At 50.6% G+C, this 24,107-nt stretch overlaps 1 protein-coding gene across 7 annotated transcripts in view; it reads right to left on the bottom strand.

Annotated features, from left to right (window-relative positions):
- nek3 (NIMA related kinase 3) overlaps nucleotides 1–23,905 on the bottom strand; it is an 85,540-nt gene extending 61,635 nt beyond the window's left edge. For 4 of the 7 annotated variants that reach the window (XR_004203220.1, XR_004203219.1, XR_004203221.1 and 1 more), the window contains exons 1-3: nucleotides 23,339–23,752; nucleotides 23,091–23,225; nucleotides 12,550–12,643 (exon numbers count right to left, since the gene is read on the bottom strand). Coding sequence is in view for 4 of the 7 variants with exons in the window: in XM_031791285.1 (XP_031647145.1) it covers nucleotides 12,550–12,643; nucleotides 23,091–23,225; nucleotides 23,339–23,359 (250 nt within the window). In the remaining 3 variants the exon portion in view is untranslated. Of the gene's footprint in view, nucleotides 1–12,549; nucleotides 12,644–23,090; nucleotides 23,226–23,338; nucleotides 23,754–23,828 lie in introns of those variants that run through there. The other 3 variants (XM_031791286.1, XM_031791288.1, XM_031791287.1) reach the window with 2 other exon arrangements.
- Between the last annotated feature and the right edge of the window lie 202 nt (nucleotides 23,906–24,107).

Below are 24,107 nucleotides of genomic sequence, written 5' to 3'. Positions count from 1 at the left end.
TATACCCCAGCCCTATACTCCAGCCCCATACCCCAGCCCCATACCCAGCCCTATACCCCAGCCCTATACTCCAGCCCCTCACCCAGCCCTATACTCCAGCCCCTTACCCAGCCCTATACTCCAGCCCCTTACCCAGCCCTATACTCCACCCCACCTTACCCAGCCCCTTACCCCAGCCCCTTACCCAGCCCCTTACCCAGCCCCTACCCAGCCCCTGACCCAGCCCTATACTCTAGCCCCTTACCCCAGGCCCTATACTCCAGCCCCTTACCCAGCCCTATACTCCAGCCCCTTACCCAGCCCTAGACTCCCCCCCCCTTACCCAGCCCCTTACCCCAGCCCTATACTCCAGCCCCTTACCCAGCCCTATAATCCAGCCCCATACTCCAACCCAATACCCAGCCCTATACTCCAGCCCCATACCCCAGCCCTATACTCCAGTCCCATAATCCAGCCCCTTACCCAGCCCTATACTCCAGCCCCTTACCCAGCCCTATATTCCAGCCCCTTACCCAGCCCTATAGTCCAGCCCCACCCAGCCCTATAATCCAGCACCATACTCCAGCCCCTACCCAGCCCTATACTCCAGCCCCTTACCCAGCCCTATACTCCAGACCCTTACCCAGCCCCTTACCCAGCCCTATATTCCAGCCCCTACCCAACCCTATACTCCAGCCCTATACTGCAGCCTCTTACCAAGCCCTATACTCCAGCCCCTTACCCAGCCCTATACTCCAGCCCTTAACCAGCCCTATATCCCAGCCCTATACTCCAGCCCCCCACCCAGCCCTATATTCCAGCCCCTTCCCCAGCCCTATACTCCAGCCCCTTACCCAGCCCCTTACCAAGCCCTATACTCCAGCCCCATACCCCAGCCCCATTACCCCAGCCCTATACTCCATCCCCTTTACCCAGCCCTATATTCCAGCCCCTTACCCAGGCCTATACTCCATCCCCTACCCAGCCCTATACTCCAGCCCCTTACCCAGCCCTATACTCACGCCCCTTACCCAGCTCTATAATCCAGCCCTATACCCCAGCCCTATACTCCAGCCCCTTACCCAGCCCTATACTCCAGCCCATTACCCAGCCCTATACTCCAGCCCCTTACCCAGCCCTATACTCCAGCCCCTTACCCAGCGCTATATTCCAGCCCCTTACCCCAGCCCCTTACCCAGCCCTATATTCCAGCCCCATACCCCAGCCCTATACTCCAGCCCCTTACCCAGCCCTATACTCCAGCCCCTTACCCAGCCCTATATTCCAGCCCCTTACCCAGCCCTATACTCCAGCCCTATACTCCAGCCCGTTACCCAGCCCTATACTCCAGCCCCTTACCAAGCCCTATATTCCAGCCCCATACCCCAGCCCCATTACCCCAGCCCTATACTCCATCCCCTTTACCCAGCCCTATATTCCAGCCCCTTACCCAGGCCTATACTCCATCCCCTACCCAGCCCCTTACCCAGCGCTATACTCCAGCCCTATACTCCAGCCCCTTAACCAGCCCTATACTCCAGCCCCTTACCTCAGCCCTATACTCCGCCCCTTACCCCAGCCCTATACTCCAGCCACTTACCCAGCCCTATACTCCAGCCCCTTACCCAGCCCCTTACCCAGCCCTATACTCCAGCCCCATATCCCAGCCCCATACCCCAGCCCCATACCCCAGCCCCATACCCCAGGCGTATACTAGAGCCCCTTACCCAGCCCTATACTCTAGCCCTATACTTCTGCCCCTTTACCCAGGCCTATACTCCAGCCCCTTACCCAGCCCTATACTCCAGCCCTATACCCCAGCCCCTACCCAGCCCTATACTGCAGCCTCTTACCCAGCCCTATACTCCAGCCCCTTACCCAGCCCTATACTTCAGCCCCTTACCAAGCCCTATAACCCAGCCCCTTACCCAGCCCTATACTTCAGCCCCTTACCAAGCCCTATACTCCAGCCCCTTACCCAGGCCTATACTCCAGCCCCTTACTCCAGCCCCTTACTCCAGCCCCTTACCCAGCCCCTTAACCAGCCCCTTACCCAGCCCCTTAACCAGCCCTATACCCCAGCCCTATACTCCAGCCCCATACCCCAGCCCCATACCCCAGCCCTATACTCCAGCCCCTTACCCAGCCCCTTACCCAGCCCCATACCCAGCCCTATACTCCACCCCCCCTTATCCAGCCCCTTACCCCAGCCCTATACTCCAGCCCCTTACCCAGCCCCTTACCCAGCTCTATAATCCAGCCCTATACCCCAGCCCTATACTCCAGCCCCTTACCCAGCCCTATACTCCAGCCCATTACCCAGCCCTATACTCCAGCCCATTACCCAGCCCTATACTCCAGCCCCTTACCCAGCCCTATACTCCAGCCCCTTACCCAGCGCTATATTCCAGCCCCTTACCCCAGCCCCTTACCCAGCCCTATATTCCAGCCCCATACCCCAGCCCTATACTCCAGCCCCTTACCCAGCCCTATATTCCAGCCCCTTACCCAGCCCTATACTCCAGCCCTATACTCCAGCCCGATACTCCAGCCCCTTACCAAGCCCTATATTCCAGCCCCATACCCCAGCCCCATTACCCCAGCCCTATACTCCATCCCCTTTACCCAGCCCTATATTCCAGCCCCTTACCCAGGCCTATACTCCATCCCCTACCCAGCCCCTTACCCAGCGCTATACTCCAGCCCTATACTCCAGCCCCTTAACCAGCCCTATACTCCAGCCCCTTACCTCAGCCCTATACTCCAGCCCCTTACCCCAGCCCTATACTCCAGCCACTTACCCAGCCCTATACTCCAGCCCCTTACCCAGCCCTATACTCCAGCCCCTTACCCAGCCCCTTACCCAGCCCTATACTCCAGCCCCATATCCCAGCCCCATACCCCAGCCCCATACCCCAGCCCTATACCCCAGCCCCATACCCCAGGCGTATACTCCAGCCCCTTACCCAGCCCTATACTCTAGCCCTATACTTCTGCCCCTTTACCCAGGCCTATACTCCAGCCCCTTACCCAGCCCTATACTCCAGCCCTATACCCCAGCCCCTACCCAGCCCTATACTGCAGCCTCTTACCCAGCCCCTTACCCAGCCCTATACTTCAGCCCCTTACCAAGCCCTATAACCCAGCCCCTTACCCAGCCCTATACTTCAGCCCCTTACCAAGCCCTATACTCCAGCCCCTTACCCAGGCCTATACTCCAGCCCCTTACCCCAGCCCCTTACTCCAGCCCCTTACCCAGCCCCTTAACCAGCCCTATACCCCAGCCCTATACTCCAGCCCCATACCCCAGCCCCATACCCCAGCCCTATACTCCAGCCCCTTACCCAGCCCCTACCCAGCCCTATACTACAGCCCCATACCCAGCCCTATACTCCACCCCCCCTTATCCAGCCCCTTACCCCAGCCCTATACTCCAGCCCCTTACCCAGCCCCTTACCCAGCCCCTACCCAGCCCCTTACCCAGCCCCTACCCAGCCCCTTACCCAGCCCTATACTCCAGCCCCATACCCAGCCCTATACTCTAGCCCCTTACCCCAGGCCCTATACTCCAGCCCCTTACCCAGCCCCATACTCCAGCCCTATACTCCAGCCCCTTACCCAGCCCTAGACTCCCCCCCCCTTACCCAGCCCTATACTCCAGCCCCTTACCCCAGCCCCTTACCCAGCCCTTTAATCCAGCCCTTTAATCCAGCCCCACACCCAGCCCTATACTCCAGCCCCATACCCCAGCCCTATACTCCAGCCCCTTACCCAGCCCCTTACCCAGCCCTATATTCCAGCCCCTTACCCAGCCCTATACTCCAGCACCTACCCAGCCCTATAATCCAGCACCATACTCCAGCCCCCTACCCAGCCCCTTACCCAGCCCTATACTCTAGCCCCTTACCCAGCCCTATACTCCAGCCCCTTAACCAGCCCTATACTCCAGCCCCTTAACCAGCCCTATACTCCAGCCCCTTACCCAGCCATATACTCCAGCCCCTCACCCAGCCCTATACTCCAGCCCCATACTCCAGCCCTATACTCCAGCCCCTTACCCAGCCCTATACTCCAGCCCCATACCTCAGCCCTATACTCCAGCCCCATACACCAGCCCCATACACCAGCCCTATACCCCAGCCCCTTGACAAGCCCTATACTCCAGCCCCTTACCCCAGCCCTATACTCCAGCCCCTTACCCAGCCCTATACTCCAGCCCCTTACCCAGCCCTATACTCTAGCCTTATACTGCAGCCTCTTACCCAGCCCTATACTCCAGCCCCTTACCCGACCCATATACTTCAGCCCTATACTCTAGCCTTATACTGCAGCCCCTTACCCAGCCCTATACTCCAGCCCCTTACCCGACCCATATACTTCAGCCCTATACTCCAGCCCCTTACCCAGCCCTATACTCCAGCCCCTTACCCAGCCCTATACTCCAGCCCCTTACCCGGCCCTATACTCCAGCCCCTTAACCAGCCCTATACTCCAGCCCCTTACCCAGCCATATACTCCAGCCCCTCACCCAGCCCTATACTCCAGCCCCTTACCCAGCCCTATAATCCAGCCCCATACTCCAACCCAATACCCAGCCCTATACTCCAGCCCCATACCCCAGCCCTATACTCCAGTCCCATAATCCAGCCCCTTACCCAGCCCTATACTCCAGCCCCTTACCCAGCCCTATATTCCAGCCCCTTACCCAGCCCTATAGTCCAGCCCCACCCAGCCCTATAATCCAGCACCATACTCCAGCCCCTACCCAGCCCTATACTCCAGCCCCTTACCCAGCCCTATACTCCAGACCCTTACCCAGCCCCTTACCCAGCCCTATATTCCAGCCCCTTACCCAGCCCCTACCCAACCCTATACTCCAGCCCTATACTGCAGCCTCTTACCAAGCCCTATACTCCAGCCCCTTACCCAGCCCTATACTCCAGCCCTTAACCAGCCCTATATCCCAGCCCTATACTCCAGCCCCCCACCCAGCCCTATATTCCAGCCCCTTCCCCAGCCCTATACTCCAGCCCCTTACCAAGCCCTATACTCCAGCCCCATACCCCAGCCCCATTACCCCAGCCCTATACTCCATCCCCTTTACCCAGCCCTATATTCCAGCCCCTTACCCAGGCCTATACTCCATCCCCTACCCAGCCCTATACTCCAGCCCCTTACCCAGCCCTATACTCACGCCCCTTACCCAGCTCTATAATCCAGCCCTATACCCCAGCCCTATACTCCAGCCCCTTACCCAGCCCTATACTCCAGCCCCTTACCCAGCGCTATATTCCAGCCCCTTACCCCAGCCCCTTACCCAGCCCTATATTCCAGCCCCATACCCCAGCCCTATACTCCAGCCCCTTACCCAGCCCTATACTCCAGCCCCTTACCCAGCCCTATATTCCAGCCCCTTACCCAGCCCTATACTCCAGCCCTATACTCCAGCCCGTTACCCAGCCCTATACTCCAGCCCCTTACCAAGCCCTATATTCCAGCCCCATACCCCAGCCCCATTACCCCAGCCCTATACTCCATCCCCTTTACCCAGCCCTATATTCCAGCCCCTTACCCAGGCCTATACTCCATCCCCTACCCAGCCCCTTACCCAGCGCTATACTCCAGCCCTATACTCCAGCCCCTTAACCAGCCCTATACTCCAGCCCCTTACCTCAGCCCTATACTCCAGCCCCTTACCCCAGCCCTATACTCCAGCCACTTACCCAGCCCTATACTCCAGCCCCTTACCCAGCCCCTTACCCAGCCCTATACTCCAGCCCCATATCCCAGCCCCATACCCCAGCCCCATACCCCAGCCCCATACCCCAGGCGTATACTCCAGCCCCTTACCCAGCCCTATACTCTAGCCCTATACTTCTGCCCCTTTACCCAGGCCTATACTCCAGCCCCTTACCCAGCCCTATACCCCAGCCCCTACCCAGCCCTATACTGCAGCCTCTTACCCAGCCCTATACTCCAGCCCCTTACCCAGCCCTATACTTCAGCCCCTTACCAAGCCCTATAACCCAGCCCCTTACCCAGCCCTATACTTCAGCCCCTTACCAAGCCCTATACTCCAGCCCCTTACCCAGGCCTATACTCCAGCCCCTTACTCCAGCCCCTTACTCCAGCCCCTTACCCAGCCCCTTAACCAGCCCCTTACCCAGCCCTATACCCCAGCCCTATACTCCAGCCCCATACCCCAGCCCCATACCCCAGCCCTATACTCCAGCCCCTTACCCAGCCCCTTACCCAGCCCCATACCCAGCCCTATACTCCACCCCCCCTTATCCAGCCCCTTACCCCAGCCCTATACTCCAGCCCCTTACCCAGCCCCTTACCCAGCTCTATAATCCAGCCCTATACCCCAGCCCTATACTCCAGCCCCTTACCCAGCCCTATACTCCAGCCCTATACTCCAGCCCATTACCCAGCCCTATACTCCAGCCCCTTACCCAGCCCTATACTCCAGCCCCTTACCCAGCGCTATATTCCAGCCCCTTACCCCAGCCCCTTACCCAGCCCTATATTCCAGCCCCATACCCCAGCCCTATACTCCAGCCCCTTACCCAGCCCTATATTCCAGCCCCTTACCCAGCCCTATACTCCAGCCCTATACTCCAGCCCGATACTCCAGCCCCTTACCAAGCCCTATATTCCAGCCCCATACCCCAGCCCCATTACCCCAGCCCTATACTCCAGCCCCATACCCAGCCCTATACTCTAGCCCCTTACCCCAGGCCCTATACTCCAGCCCCTTACCCAGCCCCATACTCCAGCCCCTTACCCAGCCCTAGACTCCCCCCCCCTTACCCAGCCCCTTACCCCAGCCCCTTACCCAGCCCTTTAATCCAGCCCTTTAATCCAGCCCCACACCCAGCCCTATACTCCAGCCCCATACCCCAGCCCTATACTCCAGCCCCTTACCCAGCCCCTTACCCAGCCCTATATTCCAGCCCCTTACCCAGCCCTATACTCCAGCACCTACCCAGCCCTATAATCCAGCACCATACTCCAGCCCCCTACCCAGCCCCTTACCCAGCCCTATACTCTAGCCCCTTACCCAGCCCTATACTCCAGCCCCTTAACCAGCCCTATACTCCAGCCCCTTAACCAGCCCTATACTCCAGCCCCTTACCCAGCCATATACTCCAGCCCCTCACCCAGCCCTATACTCCAGCCCCATACTCCAGCCCTATACTCCAGCCCCTTACCCAGCCCTATACTCCAGCCCCATACCTCAGCCCTATACTCCAGCCCCATACACCAGCCCCATACACCAGCCCTATACCCCAGCCCCTTGACAAGCCCTATACTCCAGCCCCTTACCCCAGCCCTATACTCCAGCCCCTTACCCAGCCCTATACTCCAGCCCCTTACCCAGCCCTATACTCTAGCCTTATACTGCAGCCTCTTACCCAGCCCTATACTCCAGCCCCTTACCCGACCCATATACTTCAGCCCTATACTCTAGCCTTATACTGCAGCCCCTTACCCAGCCCTATACTCCAGCCCCTTACCCGACCCATATACTTCAGCCCTATACTCCAGCCCCTTACCCAGCCCTATACTCCAGCCCCTTACCCAGCCCTATACTCCAGCCCCTTACCCGGCCCTATACTCCAGCCCCTTAACCAGCCCTATACTCCAGCCCCTTACCCAGCCATATACTCCAGCCCCTCACCCAGCCCTATACTCCAGCCCCTTACCCAGCCCTATAATCCAGCCCCATACTCCAACCCAATACCCAGCCCTATACTCCAGCCCCATACCCCAGCCCTATACTCCAGTCCCATAATCCAGCCCCTTACCCAGCCCTATACTCCAGCCCCTTACCCAGCCCTATATTCCAGCCCCTTACCCAGCCCTATAGTCCAGCCCCACCCAGCCCTATAATCCAGCACCATACTCCAGCCCCTACCCAGCCCTATACTCCAGCCCCTTACCCAGCCCTATACTCCAGACCCTTACCCAGCCCCTTACCCAGCCAAATATTCCAGCCCCTTACCCAGCCCCTACCCAACCCTATACTCCAGCCCTATACTGCAGCCTCTTACCAAGCCCTATACTCCAGCCCCTTACCCAGCCCTATACTCCAGCCCTTAACCAGCCCTATATCCCAGCCCTATACTCCAGCCCCCCACCCAGCCCTATATTCCAGCCCCTTCCCCCAGCCCTATACTCCAGCCCCTTACCAAGCCCTATACTCCAGCCCCATACCCCAGCCCCATTACCCCAGCCCTATACTCCATCCCCTTTACCCAGCCCTATATTCCAGCCCCTTACCCAGGCCTATACTCCATCCCCTACCCAGCCCTATACTCCAGCCCCTTACCCAGCCCTATACTCACGCCCCTTACCCAGCTCTATAATCCAGCCCTATACCCCAGCCCTATACTCCAGCCCCTTACCCAGCCCTATACTCCAGCCCCTTACCCAGCGCTATATTCCAGCCCCTTACCCCAGCCCCTTACCCAGCCCTATATTCCAGCCCCATACCCCAGCCCTATACTCCAGCCCCTTACCCAGCCCTATACTCCAGCCCCTTACCCAGCCCTATATTCCAGCCCCTTACCCAGCCCTATACTCCAGCCCTATACTCCAGCCCGTTACCCAGCCCTATACTCCAGCCCCTTACCAAGCCCTATATTCCAGCCCCATACCCCAGCCCCATTACCCCAGCCCTATACTCCATCCCCTTTACCCAGCCCTATATTCCAGCCCCTTACCCAGGCCTATACTCCATCCCCTACCCAGCCCCTTACCCAGCGCTATACTCCAGCCCTATACTCCAGCCCCTTAACCAGCCCTATACTCCAGCCCCTTACCTCAGCCCTATACTCCAGCCCCTTACCCCAGCCCTATACTCCAGCCACTTACCCAGCCCTATACTCCAGCCCCTTACCCAGCCCCTTACCCAGCCCTATACTCCAGCCCCATATCCCAGCCCCATACCCCAGCCCCATACCCCAGCCCCATACCCCAGGCGTATACTCCAGCCCCTTACCCAGCCCTATACTCTAGCCCTATACTTCTGCCCCTTTACCCAGGCCTATACTCCAGCCCCTTACCCAGCCCTATACTCCAGCCCTATACCCCAGCCCCTACCCAGCCCTATACTGCAGCCTCTTACCCAGCCCTATACTCCAGCCCCTTACCCAGCCCTATACTTCAGCCCCTTACCAAGCCCTATAACCCAGCCCCTTACCCAGCCCTATACTTCAGCCCCTTACCAAGCCCTATACTCCAGCCCCTTACCCAGGCCTATACTCCAGCCCCTTACTCCAGCCCCTTACTCCAGCCCCTTACCCAGCCCCTTAACCAGCCCCTTACCCAGCCCTATACCCCAGCCCTATACTCCAGCCCCATACCCCAGCCCCATACCCCAGCCCTATACTCCAGCCCCTTACCCAGCCCCTTACCCAGCTCTATAATCCAGCCCTATACCCCAGCCCTATACTCCAGCCCCTTACCCAGCCCTATACTCCAGCCCTATACTCCAGCCCATTACCCAGCCCTATACTCCAGCCCCTTACCCAGCCCTATACTCCAGCCCCTTACCCAGCGCTATATTCCAGCCCCTTACCCCAGCCCCTTACCCAGCCCTATATTCCAGCCCCATACCCCAGCCCTATACTCCAGCCCCTTACCCAGCCCTATATTCCAGCCCCTTACCCAGCCCTATACTCCAGCCCTATACTCCAGCCCGATACTCCAGCCCCTTACCAAGCCCTATATTCCAGCCCCATACCCCAGCCCCATTACCCCAGCCCTATACTCCATCCCCTTTACCCAGCCCTATATTCCAGCCCCTTACCCAGGCCTATACTCCATCCCCTACCCAGCCCCTTACCCAGCGCTATACTCCAGCCCCTTAACCAGCCCTATACTCCAGCCCCTTACCTCAGCCCTATACTCCAGCCCCTTACCCCAGCCCTATACTCCAGCCACTTACCCAGCCCTATACTCCAGCCCCTTACCCAGCCCTATACTCCAGCCCCTTACCCAGCCCCTTACCCAGCCCTATACTCCAGCCCCATATCCCAGCCCCATACCCCAGCCCCATACCCCAGCCCTATACCCCAGCCCCATACCCCAGGCGTATACTCCAGCCCCTTACCCAGCCCTATACTCTAGCCCTATACTTCTGCCCCTTTACCCAGGCCTATACTCCAGCCCCTTACCCAGCCCTATACCCCAGCCCCTACCCAGCCCTATACTGCAGCCTCTTACCCAGCCCCTTACCCAGCCCTATACTTCAGCCCCTTACCAAGCCCTATAACCCAGCCCCTTACCCAGCCCTATACTTCAGCCCCTTACCAAGCCCTATACTCCAGCCCCTTACCCAGGCCTATACTCCAGCCCCTTACCCCAGCCCCTTACTCCAGCCCCTTACCCAGCCCCTTAACCAGCCCTATACCCCAGCCCTATACTCCAGCCCCATACCCCAGCCCCATACCCCAGCCCTATACTCCAGCCCCTTACCCAGCCCCTACCCAGCCCTATACTACAGCCCCATACCCAGCCCTATACTCCACCCCCCCTTATCCAGCCCCTTACCCCAGCCCTATACTCCAGCCCCTTACCCAGCCCCTTACCCAGCCCCTACCCAGCCCCTTACCCAGCCCCTACCCAGCCCCTTACCCAGCCCTATACTCCAGCCCCATACCCAGCCCTATACTCTAGCCCCTTACCCCAGGCCCTATACTCCAGCCCCTTACCCAGCCCCATACTCCAGCCCTATACTCCAGCCCCTTACCCAGCCCTAGACTCCCCCCCCCTTACCCAGCCCTATACTCCAGCCCCTTACCCCAGCCCCTTACCCAGCCCTTTAATCCAGCCCTTTAATCCAGCCCCACACCCAGCCCTATACTCCAGCCCCATACCCCAGCCCTATACTCCAGCCCCTTACCCAGCCCTATACTCCAGCCCCTTACCCAGCCCTATATTCCAGCCCCTTACCCAGCCCTATACTCCAGAACCTACCCAGCCCTATAATCCAGCACCATACTCCAGCCCCCTACCCAGCCCCTTACCCAGCCCTATACTCTAGCCCCTTACCCAGCCCCTACCCAGCCCCTTACCCAGCCCTATACTCCAGCCCCTACCCAGCCCTATACTGCAGCCTCTTACCAAGCCCCTTACCCAGCCCTATATCCCAGCCCCATACCCCAGCCCTATACTCCAGCCCCATACCCCAGCCCCTTACCCAGCCCTATACTCCAGCCCCTTACCCGGCCCTATACTCCAGCCCCTTACCCAGCCCTATACTCCAGCCCCCACCCAGCCCTATACTCCAGCCCCTGACCCAGCCCTATACTCCAGCCCCTTAACCAGCCCTATACTCCAGCCCCTTACCCAGCCCTATAGTCCAGCCCCTACCCAGCCCTATACTCCAGCCCCTTACCCAGCCCCTATACTCCAGCCCCTTACCCAGCCCTACACTCCAGCCCCTTACCCAGCCCTAGACTCCACCCCCCCTTACCCAGCCCTATACTCCACCCCCCCCCCCCCTTACCCAGCCCTATACTCCAGCCCTATACCCCAGCCCCATACCCCAGCCCCTTACCCAGCCCTATACTCCAGCCCCTTACACAGCCCTATACTCCAGCCCCTTACCCAGCCCTATATTCCAGCCCCTTACCCAGCCCTATACTCCAGCCCCTTACCCAGCCCTATACTCCAGCCCCTTACCCAGCCCTATACTCCAGCCCCTTACCCGGCCCTATACTCCAGCCCCTTAACCAGCCCTATACTCCAGCCCCTTACCCAGCCATATACTCCAGCCCCTCACCCAGCCCTATACTCCAGCCCCATACTCCAGCCCTATACTCCAGCCCCTTACCCAGCCCTATACTCCAGCCCCATACCTCAGCCCTATACTCCAGCCCCATACACCAGCCCCATACACCAGCCCCATACACCAGCCCTATACCCCAGCCCCTTGACAAGCCCTATACTCCAGCCCCTTACCCCAGCCCTATACTCCAGCCCCTTACCCAGCCCTATACTCTAGCCTTATACTGCAGCCTCTTACCCAGCCCTATACTCCAGCCCCTTACCCGACCCATATACTTCAGCCCTATACTCTAGCCTTATACTGCAGCCCCTTACCCAGCCCTATACTCCAGCCCCTTACCCGACCCATATACTTCAGCCCTATACTCCAGCCCTATACCCCAGCCCCTTACCCAGCCTTATACTCCAGCCCCTTACCCAGCCCTATATTCCAGCCCCTTACCCAGCCCTATACTCCAGCCCCTTACCCAGCCCTATACTCCAGCCCCATACCCCAGCCCTATACTCCAGCCCCATGCCCCAGCCCTATACCCCATGCCCATACTCCAGCCCCTTACCCAGCCCCATACTCCAGCCCCTTACCCAGCCCCTTAGCCCAGCCCCATACTTCAGTTCTATACCCCAGTCCTATACCCCAGTTGAAATGACATGGAAACAACGTTAATTCAACCAGTTTTTGCCCAGTGGGATTGCATAATCTGGCAGTGTCAAAGCATTTGCATTTCAAAAAATCATTTCAAAAATCAAGATAGACAATTTCACTGTGGCTACCTTCAAAAGAGTCTCTGAAGGCCACTATGCTGGGATGTTTCATCCTGGACAGGAGCACAGCTTCTCTTCTGGTGTTCGCCATCTTGGATTGTGTCTGAAAAAGACAGTTATTATGGGTAATATATGTAGTTATTATTTTTTATTTTACCTTTATTGAAACTTTATTTAACAAGGCAAGTGAGTTAAGAACAAATTCTTATTTACAATGACAGTCTACCAAAAGGCAAAAAGCCTCCTGCGGGGTCAGGGGCATGGGATTGAAATAAATATAAATAAATACAATATAAATATTTTATTTATTTATTTCACCTTTATTTAACCAGGTAGGCTAGTTGAGAACACCTTTATTTAACCAGGTAGGCTAGTTGAGAACACCTTTATTTAACCAGGTAGGCTAGTTGAGAACACCTTTATTTAACCAGGTAGGCTAGTTGAGAACACCTTTATTTAACCAGGTGGGCTAGTTGAGAACACCTTTATTTAACCAGGTAGGCTAGTTGAGAACACCTTTATTTAACCAGGTAGGCTAGTTGAGAACACCTTTATTTAACCAGGTAGGCTAGTTGAGAACACCTTTATTTAACCAGGTAGGCTAGTTGAGAACACCTTTATTTAACCAGGTAGGCTAGTTGAGAACACCTTTATTTAACCAGGTAGGCTAGTTGAGAACACCTTTATTTAACCAGGTAGGATAGTTGAGAACACCTTTATTTAACCAGGTAGGCTAGTTGAGAACACCTTTATTTAACCAGGTAGGATAGTTGAGAACACCTTTATTTAACCAGGTAGGCTAGTTGAGAACACCTTTATTTAACCAGGTAGGCTAGTTGAGAACACCTTTATTTAACCAGGTAGGCTAGTTGAGAACACCTTTATTTAACCAGGTAGGCTAGTTGAGAACACCTTTATTTAACCAGGTAGGCTAGTTGAGAACACCTTTATTTAACCAGGTAGGCTAGTTGAGAACACCTTTATTTAACCAGGTAGGCTAGTTGAGAACACCTTTATTTAACCAGGTAGGCTAGTTGAGAACACCTTTATTTAACCAGGTAGGCTAGTTGAGAACACCTTTATTTAACCAGGTAGGCAAGTTGAGAACAAGTTCTCATTTACAATTGCGACCTGGCCAAGATAAAGCAAAGCAGTTCGACAGGTACAACAACACAGAGTTACACATGGAGTAAACAAACATACAGTCAATAATACAGTAGAAATATAAGTCTATATACGATGTGAGCAAATGAGGTGGGATAAGGGAGGTAAAGGCAAAAAATTTTACAGGTGCAGTGACCTGTGAGCTGCTCTGACAGTTGGTGCTTAAAGCTAGTGAGGGAGATAAGTGTTTCCAGTTTCAGAGATTTTTGTAGTTCGTTCCAGTCATTGGCAGCAGAGAACTGGAAGGAAAAGCGACCAAAGGAAGAATTGGCTTCTCTTCTGGTGTTCGCCATCTTGGATTGTGTCTGAAAAAGACAGTTATTATGGGTAATATATGTAGTTATTATTATTTATTTTTTATTTTACCTTTATTGAAACTTTATTTAACAAGGCAAGTGAGTTAAGAACAAATTCTTATTTACAATGACAGTCTACCAAAAGGCAAAAAGCCTCCTGCGGGGTCAGGGGCATGGGATTGAAATAAATATAAATAAATACAATATAAATATTTTATTTATTTATTTCACCTTTATTTAACCAGGTAGGCTAGTTGAGAACACCTTTATTTAACCAGGTAGGCTAGTTGAGAACACCTTTATTTAACCAGGTAGGCTAGTTGAGAACACCTTTATTTAACCAGGTAGGCTAGTTGAGAACACCTTTATTTAACCAGGTAGGCTAGTTGAGAACACCTTTATTTAACCTGGTAGGCTAGTTGAGAACACCTTTATTTAACCTGGTAGGCTAGTTGAGAACACCTTTATTTAACCAGGTAGGCTAGTTGAGAACACCTTTATTTAACCAGGTAGGCCAGTTGAGAACACCTTTATTTAACCAGCTAGGCTAGTTGAGAACACCTTTATTTAACCAGGTAGGCTAGTTGAGAACACCTTTATTTAACCAGGTAGGCTAGTTGAGAACACCTTTATTTAACCAGGTAGGCTAGTTGAGAACACCTTTATTTAACCAGGTAGGCTAGTTGAGAACACCTTTATTTAACCAGGTAGGCTAGTTGAGAACACCTTTATTTAACCAGGTAGGCTAGTTGAGAACACCTTTATTTAACCAGGTAGGCTAGTTGAGAACACCTTTATTTAACCAGGTAGGCTAGTTGAGAACACCTTTATTTAACCAGGTAGGCTAGTTGAGAACACCTTTATTTAACCAGGTAGGCTAGTTGAGAACACCTTTATTTAACCAGGTAGGCTAGTTGAGAACACCTTTATTTAACCAGGTAGGCTAGTTGAGAACACCTTTATTTAACCAGGTAGGCTAGTTGAGAACACCTTTATTTAACCAGGTAGGCTAGTTGAGAACACCTTTATTTAACCAGGTAGGCTAGTTGAGAACACCTTTATTTAACCAGGTAGGCTAGTTGAGAACACCTTTATTTAACCAGGTAGGCTAGTTGAGAACACCTTTATTTAACCAGGTAGGCTAGTTGAGAACACCTTTATTTAACCAGGTAGGCTAGTTGAGAACACCTTTATTTAACCAGGTAGGCTAGTTGAGAACACCTTTATTTAACCAGGTAGGCTAGTTGAGAACACCTTTATTTAACCAGGTAGGCTAGTTGAGAACACCTTTATTTAACCAGGTAGGCTAGTTGAGAACACCTTTATTTAACCAGGTAGGGCTAGTTGAGAACACCTTTATTTAACCAGGTAGGCTAGTTGAGAACACCTTTATTTAACCAGGTAGGCTAGTTGAGAACACCTTTATTTAACCAGGTAGGCTAGTTGAGAACACCTTTATTTAACCAGGTAGGCTAGTTGAGAACACCTTTATTTAACCAGGTAGGCTAGTTGAGAACACCTTTATTTAACCAGGTAGGCTAGTTGAGAACACCTTTATTTAACCAGGTAGGCTAGTTGAGAACACCTTTATTTAACCAGGTAGGCTAGTTGAGAACACCTTTATTTAACCAGGTAGGCTAGTTGAGAACACCTTTATTTAACCAGGTAGGCTAGTTGAGAACACCTTTATTTAACCAGGTAGGCTAGTTGAGAACACCTTTATTTAACCAGGTAGGCTAGTTGAGAACACCTTTATTTAACCAGGTAGGCTAGTTGAGAACACCTTTATTTAACCAGGTAGGCTAGTTGAGAACACCTTTATTTAACCAGGTAGGCTAGTTGAGAACACCTTTATTTAACCAGGTAGGCTAGTTGAGAACACCTTTATTTAACCAGGTAGGCTAGTTGAGAACACCTTTATTTAACCAGGTAGGCTAGTTGAGAACACCTTTATTTAACCAGGTAGGCTAGTTGAGAACACCTTTATTTAACCAGGTAGGCTAGTTGAGAACACCTTTATTTAACCAGGTAGGCTAGTTGAGAACACCTTTATTTAACCAGGTAGGCCAGTTGAGAACACCTTTATTTAACCAGGTAGGCCAGTTGAGAACACCTTTATTTAACCAGGTAGGCCAGTTGAGAACACCTTTATTTAACCAGGTAGGCTAGTTGAGAACACCTTTATTTAACCAGGTAGGCTAGTTGAGAACACCTTTATTTAACCAGGTAGGCTAGTTGAGAACACCTTTATTTAACCAGGTAGGCTAGTTGAGAACACCTTTATTTAACCAGGTAGGCAAGTTGAGAACAAGTTCTCATTTACAATTGGGACCTGGCCAAGATAAAGCAAAGCAGTTCGACAGGTACAACAACACAGAGTTACACATGGAGTAAACAAACATACAGTCAATAATACAGTAGAAATATAAGTCTATATACGATGTGAGCAAATGAGGTGAGATGAGGGAGGTAAAGGCAAAAAAATGTACAGGTGCAGTGACCTGTGAGCTGCTCTGACAGTTGGTGCTTAAAGCTAGTGAGGGGGATAAGTGTTTCAGTTTCAGAGATTTTTGTAGTTCGTTCCAGTCATTGGCAGCAGAGAACTGGAAGGAAAAGCGACCAAAGGAAGAATTGGTTTTAGGCGTGACCAGAGAGATATACCTGCTGGAGCACGTGCTACAGGTGGGTGCTGCTATGGTGACCAGCAAGCTAAGATAAGGGGGGACTTTACCTAGCAGGGTCTTGTAGATGACATGGAGCCAGTGGGTTTGGCGACGAGTATGAAGCGAGGGCCAGCCAACGAGAGCGTACAGGTCGCAGTGGTGGGTAGTATATGGGGCTTTGGTGACAAAACAGATGGCACTGTGATAGACTGCATCCAATTTATTGAGTAGGGTATTGGAGGCTATTTTGTAAATGACATCACCGAAGTCGAGGATTGGTAGGATGGTCAGTTTTTACGAGGGTATGTTTGGCTTTGTTGAGAAATAGGAAGCCAATTCTAGATTTAACTTTGGATTGGAGATGTTTGATGTGAGTCTGGAAGGAGAGTTTACAGTCTAACCAGACACCCAGGTATTTGTAGTTGTCCACATATTCTAAGTCAGAACCGTCCAGTGTAGTGATGCTAGGCGGGCTTGCAGGTGCAGGCAGCGATCGGTTGAAGAGCATGCATTTAGTTTTACTTGCATTTAAGAGCAGTTGGAGGCCACAGAAGGAGAGTTGTATGGCATTGAAGCTCGTCTGGAGGTTAGTTAACACAGTGTCCAAAGAAGGGCCAGAAGTATCCAGAATGGTGTTGTCTGCGTAGAGGTGGATCAGAGACTCACCAGCAGCAAGAGCAACATCATTGATGTATACAGAGAAAAGAGTCGGCCCGAGAATTGAACCCTGTGGCACCCCCATAGAGACTGCCAGAGATCTGGACAAAGGATAAATATAGAAATATAGGACATAACACACATCACAACAAGAGAGACAACACAACCCTATATAAAGAGAGACCTAAAGACAACAACATAGCAAGGCAGCAACACATGACAATACAGCATGGTAGCAACACAACATGGTAGCATGATAGCATGGTACAACACAACATGGTAGCATGATAGCATGGTACAACACAACATGGTAGCATGGTACAGCATGGTACAACATGGTAGCATGGTACAACATGGTACAGCATGGTACAACATGGTAGCATGGTACAACATGGTAGCATGGTACATCATGGTAGCATGGTACATCATGGTAGAATGGTACGACATGGTAGCAACACAACATGGTAGCATGGTACAACATGGTACAGCATGGTACAACATGGTACAACATGGTAGCATGGTACAACATGGTAGCATGGTACAACATGGTAGCATGGTACATCATGGTAGCATGGTACGACATGGTAGCATGGTAGCAACACAACATGGTAGCATGGTACAGCATGGTACAACATGGTACAACATGGTAGCATGGTACAACATGGTAGCATGGTACATCATGGTAGCATGGTACATCATGGTAGCATGGTACGACATGGTAGCATGGTAGCAACACAACATGGTAGCGTGGTACAACATGGTAGCATGGTAGCAACACAACATGGTGGCGTGGTACAACATGGTAGCATGGTGCAACATGGTAGCATGGCACAACATGGTAGCATGGCACAACATGGTACAAACAGTATTGGGCACAGACAACAGCACAAAGGGCAAGAAGGTAGAGACAAAGCAGCCAGAGAGTCTCCTTGAGGTGTGGTTCCTGAGTTAAGAAATTAACATCATGTTTAGGGTATAGAGTCTGGTCTGCTTACCTACCATTAGGTGTGGTTCCTGAGTTAAATAATGAACATCATGTTTAGGGTATAAAAATACATGGTAGGTCAATATTTTGACTACCACGGCTGTTACGTTGCCCTGCAAGAAAACCAAAATATGTCAAACAACCTCAGCTCCTCAAAAGGTTTTATAGCTGCACCATCGACAGCTTCCTGACGGGTTGCATCACCGCCTGGTATGACAACTGTTCGGCTTCCGACCGCACTACAGAGGGTAGTGCGTGCGGCCCAGTACGTCACCGGGGCCAAGCTTCCTGCCATGCAGGACCTCTATACCAGGCGGCGTCAGAGGAAGGCCCTAAAAATTGTCAAAGACTCAAGCCACCATGGTCACATAGTTCAAGTCAGAAGTTTACATACACCTTAGCCAAATACATTTAAACTACATTTTTTCACAATTCCTGACATTTAATTCTAGTAAAAATTCCCTGTCTTAGGTCAGTTAGGATCACCACTTTATTTTAAGAATGTGAAATGTCAGAATAATAGTAGAGAGAATGATTTATTTTATTTCTTTCATCACATTCCCAGTGGGTCAGAAGTTTACATACACTCAATTAGTATTCGGTAGCATTGCCTTTAAATGATTTAACTTGGGTCAAACGCTTTGGGTAGCCTTCCCACAATAAGATGGGTGAATTTTGGCCCATTCCTCCTGACAGAGCTGGTGTAACTGAGTCAGGTTTGTAGGACTCCTTGCTCGCACACGCTTTTTCAGTTCTGCCCACAAATCTTCTATAGAATTGAGTTCAGGGCTTTATGGTGGCCACTCCAATACCTTGACTTTGTTGTCCTTAAGCCATTTTGCCACAACTTTGGAAGTATGCTTGGGGTCATTGTCCATTTGGAAGACCCATGTGTGACCAAGCTATAACTTCCTGACTTATGTCTTGAGATGTTGCTTGAATATATCCACATAATTTCCCTCCTCATGATGCCATCTATTTTGTGAAGTTCACCAGTGCCTCCTGCAGCAAAGCACCCACACACAACATAATGCTGCCACCAAATCAAATCAAATGTATTTGTCACATACACATGGTTAGCAGATGTTAATGCGAGTGTAGCAAAATACTACTGTGCTTCACGGTTGGGATGGTGTTCTTCGGCTTGCAAGCCTCCCCCTTTTTCCTCCAAACATAATGATGGTCATTATGGCCAAACAGTTCCATTTTTGTTTCATCAGACCAGAGGACATTTCTCCAAAAAGTATGATCTTTGTCCCCATGTGCAGTTGCAAACCGTAGTCTGGCTTTTATATGGTGGTTTTGGAGCAGTGGCTTCTTCCTTGCTGAGCGGCCTTTCAGGTTATGTCGATATAGGACTCGTTTTACTGTGGATATAGATACTTATGTACCTTTTTCCTCCAGCATCTTCACAATGTCCTTTGCTGTTGTTCTGGGATTGATTTGCCCTTTTCGCACCAAAGTACGTTCATCTCTAGGAGACAGAACGCATCTCCTTCCTGAGCGGTATGACAGCTGCGTGGTCCCATGGTGTTTATACTTGTGTACTATTGTTTGTACAGATGAACGTAGTAGCTTCAGCGTTGAGAAATTTCTCCCAAGGATGGACCAGGCTCGTGGATGTCTACAATTTTTCTTCTGAGGTCTTGGCTGATTTCTTTTGATTTTACCATGATGTCAAGCAAAGAGGCACCGAGTTTGAAGGTAGGCCTACATCCACAGGTACACTCCTTATTGACTCAAATTATGTCAATTAGCCTATCAGAAGCTTCTAAAGCCATTACATCATTTTCTGGAATTATCCAAGCTGTTTAAAGGCACAGTCAACTTAATGTATGTAAACTTCTGACCCACTGGAATTGTGATACAGTGAATTATAACTGAAATAATCTCTCTGTAAACAGTTGTTGGAAAAATGACTTGTGTCATGCACAAAGTAGATGTCCTAACTAACTTGCCAAAACTATAGTTTGTTCACAAGAAATTTGTGGAGTAGTTGAAAAACGAATTAAATGACTCCAACATAAGTGTATGTAAACTTCCGACTTCAACTGTAGACTGTTCTCTCTGCTATCGCACGGCAAGCGGTACCGGAGCGCCAAGTCTAGGTCCAAAAAGGCTTCTAAACAGTTTCTACTCTCAAGCCATAAGACTCCTGAACAGCCAATCAAAAGGCTACCCAGAATATTTGCATTGCCCCCCCCTCCCTTCTACACTGCTGCTACTCTCTGTTATGATCTATGCATAGTCACTTTAATAACTCTATCTACATGTACATATTTCCTAAATCACCTTGACACCGGTGCTCCTGCACGTAGACTCTGTACCGTAATACCCTGTATATAGCCTCCACATAGACTCTATACGGTAATACCCTGTTAGACACTCTTTAAATCAGGCGACCCTGCTGACGTGAGTAACTACAGGCCCATTAGTATACTACCTGTGTGTCAAAGGTTGTTGAAAAGTGTGTAGCAGAACAACTGATTGCCCACCTCAACAACAGCCCCTTCACATTACACTCCATGCAGTTTGGCTTCAGAGCGAAACACTCCACAGAAACGGCCAACTGCTTTTTTCTGGAAAATGTGAAGTCCAAGATGGACAAAGGGGGTGCTGTTGGGGCTGTGTTTCTGGACCTAAGGAAGGCTTTTGATACTGTTAACCATGAGATTCTCATCACAAAATTGTCCAAGTTCAACTTTTCCCCTGATGCCTTGAGATGGATGAAATCATACCTTGAAGGCAGAACTCAGTGTGTCAGAGTGAGCAATGAGCTGTCGCCCACTTGTAGCTATGATGTGGGCGTGCCCCAAGGGTCAATACTGGGGCCCCTCCTGTTCAGCCTGTACATTAATGATCTGCCTTCTGTCTGTACTGGGTCTGAATTTCAAATGTATGCAGATGATACAGTGATATATGTGCATGCAAAGAGCAAACAACAAGCTGCACAAGAACTCACTACTGTAATGGTCCAGGTTACAAAGTGGCTCAGTGACTCGTGTTTGCATCTCAATGTGAAAAAAACTGTTTGCATGTTCTTCACAAAGAGGGCAACAGATGCTACTGAGCCAGATGTCTATGTGTCAGGGGAGAAGCTCCAGGTGGTATCCAATTTTAAGTACCTTGGCATCATACTTGATTCCAACCTCTCTTTTAAAAAGCATGTGAAAAAGGTAATTCAAATAACCAAAATCAACCTAGCTAATTTCCGATTTATACGAAATTGTTTGACTACAGAGGTAGCAAAACTGTACTTCAAATCTATGATACTCCCCCACTTAACATACTGCTTGACTAGTTGGGCCCAAGCTTGCTGTACAACATTAAAACCTATTCAGTCTGTCTACAAACAGGCTCTCAAAGTGCTTGATAGGAAGCCCAATAGCCATCATCATTGTCACATCCTTAGAAAGCATGAGCTCTTGAGTTGGGAAAATCTTGTGCAATACACCGACGCATGTCTTGTATTCAAGATCCTTAATGGCCTGGCTCCCCCTCCACTCAATATTTTTGTTAAACAGAAAACCCAGACATATGGCAGCAGATCCACAAGGTCTGCCATGAGAGGTGACTGTTTAGTTCCCTTAAGGAAAAGCACCTTTAGTAAATCTGCATTCTCTGTGAGAGCTTCCCATGTCTGGAATACACTGCCATCAGACACACATAACTGCACCACATATCACACTTTCACAAAATGCTTGAAGACATGGCTAAAGGTCAATCAGATTTGTGAACATGGTCCCTAGCAGTGTGTTGCCACTCTCCATGTTGTCTGTTGTCTGTAGCTTGTGAGGTGTGGAAACACTTTGTTGCTTTTATGAATTTTGTCTTGCTGCTTTTTGTCCTATGTTGCTCTGTCTGTATGCTACGTCTTGCTTGTCCTATGTTGCTATGTCTGTATGCTATGTCTTGCTTGTTCTATGTTGCTATTGTCTATATTGTAATTGTTTTTAATAACCTGCCCAGGGACTGCGGTTGAAAATTAGCCGGTTGGCTAAAACCGGCACTTTTACTGAAATGTTGATTAATGTGCACTGTCCCTGTAAAAATAAAAAATAAAAATAAAATAAAAATAATTTTAAAAAAGCCTCCACATTGACTCTGAATTGGGCGTTGCTTCCCTCCAATAGAGTTCCAGACACTTGGAGAACCTGTGACAAGGTGCATTGAAGCTGTTCTGGCTGCTCGTGGTGGACCTTCATCCTGTTAGACACTATGTTAGGCCAGCAGCATACAACCCTGCGTACAACCCTGCATACCACTGCTGGCTTGCTTCTGAAGCTAAGCAGGGTTGGTCCTGGTCAGTCCCTGGATGGGAGACCAGATGCTGCTGGAAGTGGTGTTGGAGGGCCAGTAGGAGGCACTCTTTCCTCTGGTCAAAAAAAAAATATCCCAATTCCCCAGGGGAGTGATTGGACACTGCCCTGTGTAGTGTCCAATCACTACACAGGGCACTGCCCTGTGTAGGGGGACATTAAACAGGTGTCCTGACTCTCTGAGGTCATTAAAGATCCCATGGCCTTATCGTAGGGGTGTTAACCCTGGTGTCCTGGCTAAATTCCCAATCTGGCCCTCAAACCATCACGGTCACCTAATAATCCCCAGTTTACAATTGCCTCATTCATCCCCCTCCTCTCCCCTGAAACTATTCCCCAGGTCGTTGCTGTAAATGAGAACATGTTCTCAGTCAACTTACCTGGTTAAATTTAAAAACATTTGGTCTTTACTTTGGTAGTTACCTGTATACGGTATTCCTTTTTTTTAATGGTAATAGTAACCTACCTTTGGGAGTAGGATCTCTTTCATGACATAGTTCTCATGGTTGATTCTGGATTGGACAAGTAGTGCCCGACCAAAGGACCCTTCACCTATTACTTTATGCACCGAGTACCCATCCATTGTCACACTGGCATTGACCTGAAAGAAGAAGAATATATTACCAGAAAGCATTTACAATCAATGTGTATGTTGTTGTTTTGGATTTATACTAGCCATCTCAAACATTGGCCTGTCTTTATCACCCAATGTACCATGTTTTGTGTAGCTATCATGTTGTGCTGCCATGTTGAGTCGCTTCCATGCTATGTTGTAATTTGTTGCTGCCATGCTATGTTTGTTGTTTTAGGTCTCTCTTGTCGCATTTTTTTTATTATCCCAGCCCCCGTCACTGCAGGAGGCCTTTTGGTAGGCAGAAAGTGTTCTTTAACAGACTTGCCTAGTTAAATAAAGTTTAAATAAAGAATAACATCACTTTATTTATAAAGTGGTCAGTCAATTTGACTTGGCTTGGGGTATCACCTGACAGTTAAGCCAAAGATAGGTTACTAGCCAAACGTTTCACCTTCTATTTGAGGTTGAGCTGACAGTCTGATAATGAAACAAGAAACTGTGTAACTACTGCACACAATCTTGTTCACGAACAAAATCAAATGTTGAATACACGAGGAAACAAAACAAAAAATGCTGACGTGTCGTTTATAGCTTGGTAAGTAATATAAATTAAATGCTGCTTTTACATACTTTTCTGGTGGGATTGTGTCAATGTTATCCGCGTGTGTTCGGTATTCTTTGTCCACCGCTCTGCTTCCGTATTATTGTATGACGTGGCAAGATGCAATCATTTTAAAGACATGCTCTAATATCATTTAGCCACTAGATGGCGGTAGAAGTACAGTTATACATCCATTATGTGAATTGGATATTTTGAGCGTTTTTTACAATAATGTAATTTAGTTACAAGTCAGGTAGCCTAAATGAGGAGCCCTGTCTCTCTGATGAAGGGCGGCAGGTAGCCTAAAT

The sequence above is a fragment of the Oncorhynchus kisutch genome, linkage group LG15 (assembly GCF_002021735.2).
Source record: "Oncorhynchus kisutch isolate 150728-3 linkage group LG15, Okis_V2, whole genome shotgun sequence".
Classification (NCBI taxonomy): Eukaryota; Metazoa; Chordata; class Actinopteri; order Salmoniformes; family Salmonidae; genus Oncorhynchus; species Oncorhynchus kisutch.
This window is presented reverse-complemented; position numbering and strand designations above follow the sequence as displayed.